The 13883-nt window shown below is 39.2% G+C and overlaps 1 protein-coding gene across 1 annotated transcript; it reads left to right on the top strand.

Moving 5' to 3' along the window:
• Nucleotides 1-10931: 10931 nt before the first annotated feature.
• Nucleotides 10932-12693, top strand: LOC118563676 (tripartite motif-containing protein 16-like). Its single transcript, XM_036138856.1, has 2 exons — nt 10932-12259; nt 12502-12693. The coding sequence occupies exons 1-2, from the start codon at nt 11053-11055 to the stop codon at nt 12597-12599; spliced, it is 1305 nt and encodes a 434-aa protein (XP_035994749.1). The 5' UTR covers nt 10932-11052; the 3' UTR covers nt 12600-12693.
• The last annotated feature ends 1190 nt before the right edge of the window (nt 12694-13883 follow it).

The raw sequence follows: 13883 nt of genomic DNA, 5'->3' as shown, positions 1-13883 counted from the left end.
TTATTAAAATATTTTCAGCAAAAACTGATAGTTTGTCTGGTTCTCCTATCCGTTACGAAATAAACGCAGAAAAAATTCCGTCTCTACCATTTACGGATCAGGAGATATGGAGCGTTGTTTGAGGCAAAGTATTCCATTCTTTTCCAATGAGGCAGAGTCTGAGCAAAGTCTCTGCACTTTGGTAGACGGGTCAGCTGCAGGTGTGAGTGAGTTTCCATGACGACAGAACTCTGCTGACCAGAGGGACAGACTCCATTGGGATAACATGGCAACTTTTGACGCCCACTGCAGTGGCTGTGATTAATGTAGGATTCTGAAATTCGCACAGTCACTTCCTCATAACATATTAAATTTTTCAAGTGATTTTCAGCAATGTGTCACTTTTCTGTCCCATTTTGGATTTCACATGCTTTCCTATTGGGCCTTTGCTTCCAACAGGACCTGGCATGGTGCCCAGACACGACCCAATTGGCCAATACAGCACCACCCACCTGTGGGAATGGCGCTTCACACCATTTTGGTCAAATGTTGAGTTCTGGGCCCAGATGTGGTGAGGCTGAGTTGTTAAAGGAGGCCGATCTGACACATGAACTTTGGTCACGTTTGGTGACATTAAGTATTGGCACTCCTTTTTGAGGCACTTCCCAGTACAGGAAACTGACAGAGTACAATCACCCGGTACAATCACCCGGTGATACTGAACACAACCATGTTAGCGGCTAACTGTTAGCATGTTGCTAACCGGAAGTAGCTCTAGGAAGCTCATACAAACTTCTGCTTGACAAAAGCTGCACCTCCTCAAGACAGAAAGCTCCACAAGAAATTTGGGCTACATCGCATAAAGCATCTCCAAGCTATGAGGTGACAAACATCCAATGCTTTTCAACGGGGGACCAAAGCCCTTGTGTTCCCAGAAATGCATGCCCATATATGGCGCTACAGTATAGCTCACGCACAAAGTGCAGGCTTTGAATTCAAGACATCGTGGGATCAATTCCCGGTGTGGGAGACTCAGAGTTTTATATTATAATCCCCACAGTGTGTATATCAAAACATGTGTGCTGATCCCATGAAGTATTTTTTTGTACCACCCGCATTTTGAGTTACCATGCCAACATTATAAACAACATATTTTCTCCCCATTTGAGGCACATCCCAGTACAGGATTGGGACCAAACTAAAAGAGTACAATCACCCAGTGATACCAAACACAACCATCTTAGCGGCTAACGGTTAGCATGTTGCTAATCGGAAGTAGCTCTAGGAAGCTTGTACAAACTTATGCTTGACAGATTTGGTGAATTTGGTGAACAATTTACGGTTCCGGAGAAATCGAGTGTTGTTCGAGGCAATGTTCTCCATTCTATTTCAATGAGGCAGAGTCTGACGCAAAGTGTCTGCGCTTGAGTAGACGGGTCAGCTGCAGGCATAAGTGAGTTTCCATGACGACGGAACTCTGCTTGCCAGAGGGAGAGGCTCCATTGGGATAGAATGGCAACTTTCGACGCCCACTGCAGTGGCTGTGATTAATGTAGGATTCTGAAATTCGCACAGTCACTTCCTCTTAACATTATCAGCCATGTGTCACTTTTCTGGCCCATTTTGGATTTCACATGCTTTCCTATTGGGCCTTCAGTCTCCAACGGGACCTGGCATGAGGCCCAGAGACGACCCAATTGGCCAATACAGCACCACGCACCTGTGGGAAATGGCGCTACACACCATTTTGGTCTAATGTTGAATTCTGGGCCCAGATTTGGTGAGGCTGAGTTGCTAAAGAAGGCCAATCTGACCCATGAACTTTGGTCACGTTCGGTGACATTAAGTATTGGCACCCCTTTTTGAGGCACTTCCCAGTACAGGATTTGGACCAAACTGACAGAGTACAATCAGCCGGTGATACTTAACGCAACCATATTAGCGGCTAATGGTTAGCATGTTGCTAAACGGAAGTAGCTCTAGGAACCTTGTAAAAACGTCTGCTTCACAGAGGCTGTTCTTCCTTTAGAGCAGGGGTGTCAAACTCATTTTGGTTGAGGGGCCGCATACAGCTTAATCTGATCTCAAGAGGGCAACACGAGTAAACCCATTGCAAGATTAAATAGAACTAATAAATGTGGACTTGTTGATTTTTAAATAATTTCACTTTTACACAATATATTATGAATAACCTCAGCGTTTTTAAGAAAAGTATGTGCAATTCCAACAATACTTTTACTCAGTTAAACATTTACTTAAGTGCATTATACATAAGAACTGATCACAGTGATTATACAATGTTGAAAAACATTTATTCACATTTTTTGGAACTTAAAAACACTGTTCTGCATGACAAAATACATCAAACAGATAAAAATTAAGAAATTATTTAAATTTTTCCAAACCTGAAGCTTAATCTGCTAATTAAAACACAGTGCCCCTCGTGGACAATATAGGAACTGCATATTTTCAATTAAACAAAATACATGTTTTTTTTTCAATAATTGTTTTATCAGTCTCTTCCTTTTATCTTGTCCACTTGTGAAAGTCAAATCTGATGAGCTCTTTGTGGCATCTTATTGCCACATTGCCAGACAGGACACTGAAAAAAAAAAATTTTTTTTTTTTTTTTATAATGATAATGCATTTAGCCACAGGGCCGGACTAAATTGTTCGGCGGGCCGGATTCGGATTGTCTGTTCAAAATCTATCAAAATCAACCTGTTTTGTTTAGTAGTAGTAGTAGCTAATACATCGAACAATAAAAATAAACCACACCAATCACAATCACTCAAGTTGTTTTTTTATTATTTAAGTGCAAAACAGTACTGCATAAAGACATTGCATGTCATGACCTCAAACAGGTCAAATTTGATCCATCTTAAAGATAATTCTCTAACATTTTATGTACAACTCTTTTTAAAAACAGTTTCAAGAAAATAATTTAAAATATCATCAAAATACATTAACAGTAGAAACAATGATGATGACAAAATGTTTTTCCGCATGAATTTATCACTAAATATAATCTGACCTTCATGTAGCTCACTAGTTTAACTAAACACAATGTGCTGACGCATGGACACTCAATAAAAACGTGCCATGTAATTTATTTTGTAGCGCCAGCTTCTGCACATTGTGTTCAGTCATACTAGTGAGTTAGTGAAGAAGATCAGATCACATTTAGTGACCAATTCATGCGGAAAAACAGAACAGTCAAGGGTTATTATTATATTTTATTAACATTAACATTCACTGTTGTGAAAAGGCAACCCACCTTTAAAAAAATGCCAAAGATGCCAAAAAAATGCCAACTAACCTGGTGAACATTGACATCAGTGTCAGACATGATATTTACATCAATAAGACAGCATAAGGTGCTGTATGTCCTTCACCAGTGCCTTGGCCTCTTTCTCAGGAAGCTCAAGTAAGAAAGCGTTGAGGTAAGTTGTGAATGCTGAAAAGACATTCTTGCTCTCATCGAGCTTTCGAAGAATGGCGGCATCAACAGGGTCGATGTCCTCAGGAGACCTCTTTCTTTTCCTCTGGCCTGGTCTTGCCAAAGGACTCTCTGAGGGTGGAACAGAGGAGGTTCCACAGGCTGGTGATGATGATGCTGCTGCTGATGATGATGATGATGCTGGTGCAGGTGTTGGTGGAGGGGAGTCTCTGCATGTCTCATCCTTGCCATCATCTTCTTGACACTACAAATGTGTACAAAACGTTACAGACTGTCATTAATTAACTCTAATAAAAGAACAACTACACTCAAGATTTTCATGTAACGTTATGAAAGATCAATTGTCTTCTACTATAGTGTGTGTCTGTGTCCATTTTATTTTCAAGCCAATGCTTTCATCAAAAGCAACATACTGTTCCTTCAGGTTCCTGCACCACCACACAGACACCCTATTATCTAACGCTATTATCTTTTACAATATGGTGTAAACAGCGTAGGGCTAATAATAGCTATTGGTTTTGTGTGTGTGTACATACAATAATTTTTTTATAGCCTACGTGCTCGTGCATGTAATTTATGATCAATTTACTGCTATAGTAGCCAATTCCAGAACTCAAATTATCCTAAGAGGCTAGTCATGACAACTCGAGGGAAAAGGGGGTACGAAACAAATTGATTACAAAACAGAACTTACCGCATCAGATGGAAAATTACTGACAGTGGCTCGGTGAAAAATGTAAGGGCTCAGACATATCAGGCGTTGTAAAATTGGAGGGCCTGCTGCAGACATCCCATTTGCTCCATCCCCGCTTTTTTATTATTGATTTTGCTATAAGCGCGCACATAGCGCTCCCTAATTGCGGCCCACTTGGACTTTACAACATCCCCTGTCATGCCCAGAGCCTCCCCGATTTCCTGAAAGCTATTCATAACTTTTTGTTTGTCCCTGTGCCCCGGACACGACACATCATATAAATGTGGGTAGTTGCGGGCAATCTCCGAAAGTCGTTCCTCAAAACCCGCCATTGTTTAAAGGCCAGAATTCTAAGACAATTAAAGAGATTCTAACCCAAACAGCATCAGCAGTGGTTGGCAGTAAGTACTTATTTCCACAGAAGGAACAGAAGTCATCCTTTGCCACTAAAAATAATTAAGCTATATTACTGTCATGTTTGTAGGAAGTTGTCAACATAATAATGTAATATTTTGAACAATACCTGATCCTTTCAGAATTTCTTCTGTCATTTCTCTTCTTAGATTTTGAAGAGATTTTTTAGATGACTCAACGCGAAATTTCTGCGGTATGTTTGGAAATTCCATTATTGTCATCTTGGCCATCTAGACAGATGTTAAAACAACACATGTGCTATGTATGATTTTGCACAAAAAATAAATATATTGAAGAAAAGATTTTGAATACTATCACCTGCATGACAAGATCCCGCAACTGGTGGCATCTTTCTGGAAGGTGTGGGTTATTTTGCCAGGCTTCCACTTGATGTTAACCCAATCTTACTTTCCAAGTCTATTCCGACGCATCTTGAAGTACTGTCTATAGGACAAAGGGAACAGAATTTTCGGTTTACATTTTCACAGACTATGGCCAAATGTGTCATTAAGGTACTCAGTTTTCATAATTTCATAATACCCAAATTTTGTAGTCAGCCTTTATGTCCTCAACTTCATTGGAGCCTTGAAGAGGATCAACCACAAAAATGTGTTTTGAAAGGCTATGTATATGGGGTGCCGAATGTAAAATTTCAGATAAAATTCTATAGCTGATATATTTTGATTATTTAGCTCACTTTTCTCACATTTAGCTCCCTTTTCTCACATTTAAGACAGAAATTCACAATAAACAAGATCTTATATGCAATTGTCAACAATATGTTTATAAAGTAAAATAAATTGTTAAATGTTAAATCTAAATGTTAAATCTATATCTAAATGTTAAATGTTAAATCTAAATGCTAAATCTATATCTAAATGTTAAATCTATATCTAAATGCTAAATGTTAAATCTAAATGTTAAATGTAAATGTTAAATCTATATCTAAATGTTAAATTTAAATCTAAATGTTAAATCTATATCTAAATGTTAAATGTAAATGTTAAATATATATCTAAATGTTAAATCTATATCTAAATGTTAAATGTTAAATGTAAATGTTAAATCTATATCTAAATGCTAAATCTATATCTAAATGTTAAATCTATATCTAAATGTTAAATCTAAATGTTAAATCTATATCTAAATGTTAAATGTAAATGTTAAATCTATATATAAATGTTAAATTTAAAGCTAAATGTTAAATCTATATCTAAATGTTCAATCTATATCTAAATGTTAAATGTAAATGTTAAATCTATATCTAAATGTTAAATTTAAATCTAAATGTTAAATGTTAAATGTAAATGTTAAATCTATATCTAAATGCTAAATCTATATCTAAATGTTAAATCTATATCTAAATGTTAAATGTAAATGTTAAATCTATATCTAAATGTTAAATCTATATCTAAATGTTAAATTTAAATCTAAATGTTAAATCTATATCTAAACTTTAAATTTAAATCTAAATGCTAAATCTATATCTAAATGTTAAATTTAAATCTAAATGTTAAATTTAAATGTTAAATCTATATCTAAATGTTAAATCTATATCTAAATGTTAAATCTATATCTAAATGTTAAATGTTATATCTAAATGTTTCAAAAATATGCAAATTGACCACGCCCCCTATTGGGTTCTCGCCCACACCACCGACCTTGGATCAGCCATGAGATCCATCTGTGGAGGACACTGTAAATATGCCGCACAGACGGCTGACAAGGCAACTTCCTATAACTATATAACTTTCTCCCTTTAACGGCAAAGTTTCTTGTTTTAATGAGAGACTTATCTTGCTTAAACAACATAATTTTCGTCTCATAACAACGCAACGTAACCCGGCATCAGCTCGCGGGATATTTGAGTGTCATGGAGAAGAGGAGAGACGGAGGGGCGCCTTTTATTACTTTTTTTTTTTTTTTTTTTTTTTTTTTTTTTTTTTTTTTTCCCAGTGTCCTGTCTAGCAATGTGGCAATAAAAATTGATATCTTAATGCCAAATAGAGCTCGACAGATTTTACTTTCACAAGTGGAGCAAACAGCTTTCGCCATAATGCTCCGCTTGATTTGTGCGTGTAAATAGCTTTATTGTGATTCCTGCAGGGAGAATTTCAAATTATATGGACACTACAATGGGAAAGTAGGAGAGTAAAAGAAAAACAAGAAGAGAAAAAAAAAAGAGAAAGAAGAGGTGAAAGAAAGAAGAGATAAAAGGAAGAGAATGATAAAACTTCCTCTGTCTGCTCCATCACCTGGAAAGAGACACAAAAAGAACAGCACAACCAACAGACATAAAGCAACAGATACAATCGTGTAACATCTTGATACCATTGCTAAACATATGTATTATTATTTAAGCTGACATGTGTAATGTGATACCTAAAAAAAAAAAGTAAAAGAAAGTAATTAAATTATAGCCTTTCTATATATAAGTGAACATTTAATACCTGGGACCCAGCACCTGTGGGAGATTGTGAGAGTGCACTAGTTTAGGTGAAAATTATCCAGAAGGAAATGGCTTGATAGTGATTGTGGAGAACCGAAGACCCACCTTCCCCGAGCACAGAGGCAGGGGTCAGGGAACCCATAACCCCGGACTCACAAAGGGGCCCCCAAAGCAGTGCGCCCGAGAGGGGCCTTCACAGGAAATCTGCAACCCCCCCCTGAGGAAAGAGGAGAGACGACCCCGAGGAAATCCCCCAGCCACCGCAATGCCGACGCCCCCAAGAGCCGCGGGGACGAGCCCGTGGGCTCCGCCGGCAGCCGGCCGCGCTGAAGTGGTCCTGGCCATGGGCCCTGGGGGCCCATGGCCAGGGACTTGACGACTTTTAAGAAGTCGTCAAGTCCTCTACTTGAAATTTGACCAATTCGGCAGTTATTTATAGTTAACAACTCTGCTTTGGATACACTTGCATTACTGTAGTACAGTCTCTGGCTCTGTTTACACGGTGAAAAAAGATTTGTGTTGCCTTTGTACTCTCCATTTACACACTACAAGGTTTAACTGTTGCTTGGGGGGGGGGCTTTCAGCTATAGCTGTGGGTTTATTTACAACAGTTTGCAGCCGAAACAGTCCTCTGCCAGCCGCTTTTTTCTTCTTCTGGGCAATTTGACGAGGAGCTTCAGAAATCACAGCGGCTGGCAAAAAGCAGCAGACAAATTATATGTGTAAATACTGTCCATGGTAGATGTTTCTATCACTTTCTACAGTATGAATTTTTGCATTTTAATAATTTCATTTTTACTTTGTTTCTTTTATGTCAGAGCCTCCACGGGACCGACTAGAACATGGGGACAAGTAAAAGTGAAATACAAGAATATTGTACAAAATGGTAGCCTTTAATCATTATACTGTATTTTAAAAAGCAACTTCTTCCTCTTTTTTAAAGCCACTGTTAAATGATGTGTTTGTCTGTTTATAACAGCCACCAAGGGCACCAAAGGCAAAAAAAAAAAACAGGTTCTTTTCACTTTCGTTGCATGAGGCATGTTTCACCCTTTTTTCTTTCACAAAATGACACATAGTGCCATCCAGGGTGCGATTTGCTGGGGGGGATCCCCCCCCCCCCCCTCTCTGGTTGTGACGTCCCCCCCTCTGGTCATTCATGTTTTATCCCTGGGGGGGATACATTCCTCCCCCTTCTGATTTGAATAAGTAATATTATCAGGGGTTTAATGCTGTGAGGGACTTTCGTCATTTGGAAAATAAGCACAAAATGTTCCGTGTAGACTTTTTATTCAAGATTTTAAATAGAAGCTGCGCTTAACCAATGAAATCTGGCAGAGCTAGGACATTAGCCAATCAGAAGGAGAGTAGGGCGGGTCTTTGCAACGCGGAAATCTACCAGTCTGAGGTTTATCGGTGTTCAATCATTTTAACTTTTAAAAGAAAATCTCAAACTGACCACAGATGCATGAATGAAAGTAGCGGTAGTCAAAGGTTTTCTTTGGATTTATGTAAACCAGCAGGTCAGAAAGTTCAGTGCATAAAACTGCTGACAACAACTTCCCTTGGTAAGTGTGTCTGTTGCTGTTATGTTTTATTTAAAACTGAAAGAGTAACGCTGTAGCTCGGCTAATTTAGCATGACGCGCTTTTTTTAAGAAGAAGAAGGAGGGTCGTAATGTGAAACGATGTCCCGGTTTGACTGGGTCTGATTCGGAAAAAGTAAAAAAAAAATCATAAATATTATTCCACCTGCGCTTTTCTGTAACAAAGAAGGTCGTGGAGGGGCTGTTGACCATCTCCAGCAGTCAATGAGCGAGAGGTGGGGACACAGAGTATATTGGATTGATTTATATTGAATGTTACAGTAGAGTTAATGTACAGGTGTGAAGAAGATGATGTAATGATGCAAGCTGCTGTCTTTTGAATTAGCTGCAGTTTATGGAGGGTTTTGAAATTGTAAAGTGGAAAGGTGAGTGGACTGTGGACCAGTTTGGCAAAAGTGTGAAGGAAGAACTTGCTTGATGCTGCAAATATGAAAGTTAACCAGGTGATGTTATGGATGTGGAAAGTGAAGGAGATTATGCAGAGGGCTGTCCTTGATGGTGAAAAGGCTCTGTAGCTGGAATGTGGGAGAGATACAGGAATTGTCAATGGAACTGCCAGATTTGGTTAAAGTGGACTTGTTACAATAAGCAAATGAGGTTACTAAGGTGGCATGACTTCCATGGCCCGGGAATATATGGGCTGACAAGAAAATGTTTTCAGTCAAATTGATTATTTTTGCTTTAACCCCTGAATATGATGGATTTTTCAAAATTGATATTAATACATGTCTTGTGTCCTTCACATTTGTAAATTAATTTTGTTGTTTGTATTTAAAGAGTATTATTACATTTTCTGCTCAAAGCAGTTAAAGTAAATTAATACCCACTCCTGAGTCCTGACAGTAGATGGCGCAAGTTTAAAAACAAAAGTCTAACCTACTGGATCTAGCTAGCTACCTGAAAGAGCACCTGCTAGCTAACCATTATTAATAAAACTTTGATTCATTAATACAACTTTTGAAATTATCCCCCCCTCTGGTTTTTTTGCAAATCGCACACTGGTGCCATCCGTTCCCTATATAAACGGCTTCTTCAACAAAAAATAGTATTTTGACCTGAAAAAAAAACACAAATTAAGAGGAGAAATTGAACTCCAAAACTTAAAAATGAGAAAAATTGCACTAGAGATCAAGTTGCTTTAAAAGGACCTTTAGAGTAAATTCTAATACACCATTTGACAGTAGTATTGCTGACTTTACATAACTATCTCTTATTGCAGGCAAAAGATGACTTGCTGGCTTTTCTTTATAAAGAATTGTTTAAAAAAAACGACAGGAACAAAGCATTATTTGTTTCGTCTTTTATTAAACATTAAAAAATGGTGTTACACAATTCTGTCCCGTCCTCTGTCACTAGGTGGTCCAAGTGCACTGGCTGGACAGATTTCCCTATCTCCTCCGCTTATAAAGCTGCGATCTAATCCTGTTTACATGAAATAAGCCTGCTCGCGAGCAGGTTTAAGCTTGCGCACATGTTGCTATGACAGCAAGTCCAGGATGAGTTTCGAAGAACCAAACAATCCAAGATCATGCCAAATCGTCAACAATCAAATCCAGCTAACTGAGTTAGCGATGTACGAAGAACGGACCCCTGGTGACAAAGTATGCAATTAACGGCAATAACAATAGTCGACAGAATTATAACAACAGCAGGCAATAGACAAAAACATATTAATTTCTACATTTAACTGTCGTGAACGTTGATAAACAAAGCAGAAAAGGCTGGGCTGTCAAATGTGCACGAACGCTTAGCTTACCTCAAGTTCTGTAGAATTGACAGACCGTAGTCGCCACGTTTGCTCAGCCATGTCTTGAGCAATTGTAAACCAGAGGGACTTTGTGGACTGGTGCTGCCCCCTTGTGGCATAAAGTGGTTTTAAACCAGAAGTAGGTTTTGATTTCTGAAAAATCCCTGTGGCTGCCATCAGTGACAGCTATGCAGTTTAAGTTAATTTCATAGATTTAAGTTACATATAATTTGTTTATTTATTTAAAGGTCCTTTTGCGGTTTTGAAGGGTTACAATGAAGTTGATCTACCGTTAAAATCTGATATGGATTGAAATTGAACGTCTGAGAGGAATCAGATGTTTTCAGACATTTCTTCCGTCTCCAAAATGGGTGTAAGCCGTGAGGACCGCACATTTTCCCCACAAGTTTTATTTTGTTATAGATGTGAATTTTGTGTGGAAAGGGGGATTCACACATTTCAGGCGCATTTTGTGCGTACACAAGCTTTATAAAGGCGACCTCTGCTCCTTATTCTGCAGGCTGTAAAACCTGATAAGCCTCCCTGTTCTTCCTGCTCTCAGATACACCTTGAAGCTGGTGGAGCCAACATCTGCTGGAGGTGAAAGCCGATTGGCTGCAGCTTCTCTGCCCTGCCCTGAGCTCAGAGCAGTTGCTGTTTTCAGGAAATGAAACTCACACAGTCACTGTGACCGAGAGGAGAAATGGAGCAGAACCAGCTGGACCGAGAAACCTTCTCCTGTTCGATCTGTCTGGATCTACTGAAGGATCCGGTGACTATTCCCTGTGGACACAGCTACTGTATGAAGTGTATTAAAAATGTCTGGGATGAAGAGGATCAGAAAGGAATCCACAGCTGCCCTCAGTGCAGGGAGACCTTCACACCGAGGCCCGTTCTGAAGAAAAGCACCATGTTTGCAGCTTTAGTGGAGCAGCTGAAGAAGACTGGACTGCAAGCTGCTCCTGCTGATCTCTGCTATGCTGGACATGAAGATGTGGCCTGTGATTCCTGCTCTGGAAGAAAACTGAAAGCCATCAAGTCCTGTTTAGTCTGTCTGGCCTCTTTCTGTGAGAAACACCTTCAGCCTCATTATAATTCAGCTGCATTTAAGAAACACAAGCTGGTGGAGCCCTCCAAGAACCTCCAGGAGAACATCTGCTCTCGTCATGATGAGGTGATGAAGATGTTCTGTCGTACTGATCAGAAGTGTATCTGTTATCTCTGCCCTGTGGATGAACATAAAGGCCACTACACAGTGTCAGCTGCAGCAGAAAGGACTGAGAGGCAGAGAGAGCTGGAGGTGAGACGAGAAAACATCCAGCAGAGAATCCAGGACAGAGAGAAAGATGTGAAGCTGCTTCAACAGGAGCTGGAGGCCATCAAGCACTCTGCTGATAAAACAGTGGAGGACAGTGAGAAGATCTTCACTCAGCTGATCCGTCTCATCCAGAAAAGAAGCTCTGATGTGAAGCAGCAGATCAGATCCCAGCAGGAAACTGAAGGGAGTCGAGTCAAAGAGCTTCAGGAGAAGCTGGAGCAGGAGATCACTGAGCTGAAGAGGAAAGACGCTGAGCTGAAGCAGCTCTCAGACACAGAGGATCACAACCAGTTTCTCCACAACTACCCCTCACTGTCAGCACTCAGTGAGTCTACACACTCATCCAGCATCAAGATCCGTCCTCTGAGCTACTTTGAGGATGTGACAGCAGCTGTGTCAGAGCTCAGAGATCACCTACAGGACATCCTTAGAGACGCATGGACAAACATCTCACTGAGACTCACTGAGGTGGATGTTTCACTGTCAGAACCAGAACCAAAGAGCAGAGCTGGATTCTTGAGATATTCATGTGAAATCACACTGGATCCAAACACAGCACATAGTTATCTGTTACTATCAGAGGGGAACAGAAAGGTGACAAAGATGAAACAACCTCAGTCTTATTCTAGTCATCCAGACAGATTCACTGGTTGGTCTCAGGTTCTGAGTAGAGAGAGTCTGACTGGACGTTGTTACTGGGAGGTGGAGAGGAGAGAGAAAGTTGATGTAGCAGTCACATACAAGAATATCAGCAGAGGAGGAGATGATAGTATATTTGGAGCTAATGACAAATCTTGGGCATTATATTGTTACCAAGGTCATAAATTTCGTCACAACAACATCTGGACCTCCATCTCAGGTCCTGGTTCTACCACAGTAGGAGTGTACCTGGATCACAGAGCAGGTATTCTGTCCTTCTACAGCGTCTCTGAAACCATGACTCTACTCCACAGAGTCCAGACCACATTCACTCAGCCGCTACATGCTGGGGTTTGGGTTTGTCATGGAGGTTCTGCTGAGTTCTGTAAGCCCAAATAGACAGAATCCACTGAAGGTTCAGTGACTTTGATTCTGGTATTTAAATCTCCAGCAGATTATTTTCTTGATCGTTGTTGTTTTATGTCTAAAGTGCACAGAAATCAATTGTTAGAGATTGTCAGCACTTGTTTTTCTTCAGAATTGATGTTCTGGTTCTGTTGGGTTTGTTCATTTCTCAACATTGTTTTCTAAACCAGTTGATTAGCACCAGAATATTTGTTGTTTTTCCTCCTTGTTGCTTTTAGCAGTAAAAACTGTGAACTCAGCAATAAAATGTCAAATGATTCCCCAGGTTTGAAAAGTGGAACCAGTTCTTTGATCCGGTTGTGGTTTGGACCTGTTTTGTTGTGTCCAGACACACATGAGACAACAGATATAATCTAATATTGTAAATTTCTCATCTGAGAATTATCATATTTGGATTTTTTTATTATGTTTAATCATTAATTTAAACATTTTTAAGGTAAATAACCTGAAAACATCAAAATCACCACAACTCTGATTAGTATTTCAGTAAAAATGACAATGCAGCTGTACAATATAGTTTTATTTGAAACTTAAAATTTACAGTATGTGTTTAGCAGCCAAATCTGTAATAAAGAGATATATAATGTGAATTTATGTCATTTTATTGAATGATGTGTTACAGATTTATACCACAATGACCTAAATCTAATATTTTTTATGAACATTAATGAGTTTTCAATAAACAAAGACCTTAAGTATTAAAGTGAGACATTGTTTCTATTTACTGAGTCACTTTATTTTATTTTTCTGTTGGCATCAAACAGGTTTTTTTTTATCACAATCTTTCACATATACTGTTTTTTTAATGTATTTCAGATATTTTCTGACCCAAACTCTTTGAAACTCTGAGCAGGGGTCCGTTCTTCGTACGTCGCTAACTCAGTTAGCTGGATTTGATTGTTGACGATTTGGCATGATCTTGGATCGTTTGGTTCTTCGAAGCTCATCCCGGACTTGCTGTCATAGCAACATGTGCGCAAAGTTGAGCCTGCTCCCGAGCAGGTTTATTTCATGTAAACAGGATTAGATCGTAGCGGAGGAGATAGGGAAGTCTGTGTCTAGCCAGCGCACTTGGACCACCTAGTGGCAGAGGAAGGAACAGAATTGTGGAACACCATTTTTTTATGTTCAATAAAAGACGAAACAAATAA

This window comes from Fundulus heteroclitus, chromosome 7, assembly GCF_011125445.2.
Source record: "Fundulus heteroclitus isolate FHET01 chromosome 7, MU-UCD_Fhet_4.1, whole genome shotgun sequence".
In the NCBI taxonomy this organism is placed as follows: domain Eukaryota; kingdom Metazoa; phylum Chordata; class Actinopteri; order Cyprinodontiformes; family Fundulidae; genus Fundulus; species Fundulus heteroclitus.
The sequence above is the reverse complement of the archived record's forward strand: the minus strand, read 5'-3'. Positions and strand labels throughout refer to the sequence as shown.

What these genes read in the sequence shown, in the direction of transcription:
- LOC118563676 (XM_036138856.1), top strand. Translation starts at nt 11,053, where the DNA reads ATGGAGCAGAACCAGCTGGACCGAGAAACCTTCTCCTGTTCGATCTGT. An exon ending in ACTATCAGAGGGGAACAGAA is followed by an intron (nt 12,260 to 12,501) that starts AGGTGACAAAGA and finishes AAATTTCGTCAC; the next exon opens with AACAACATCTGGACCTCCAT.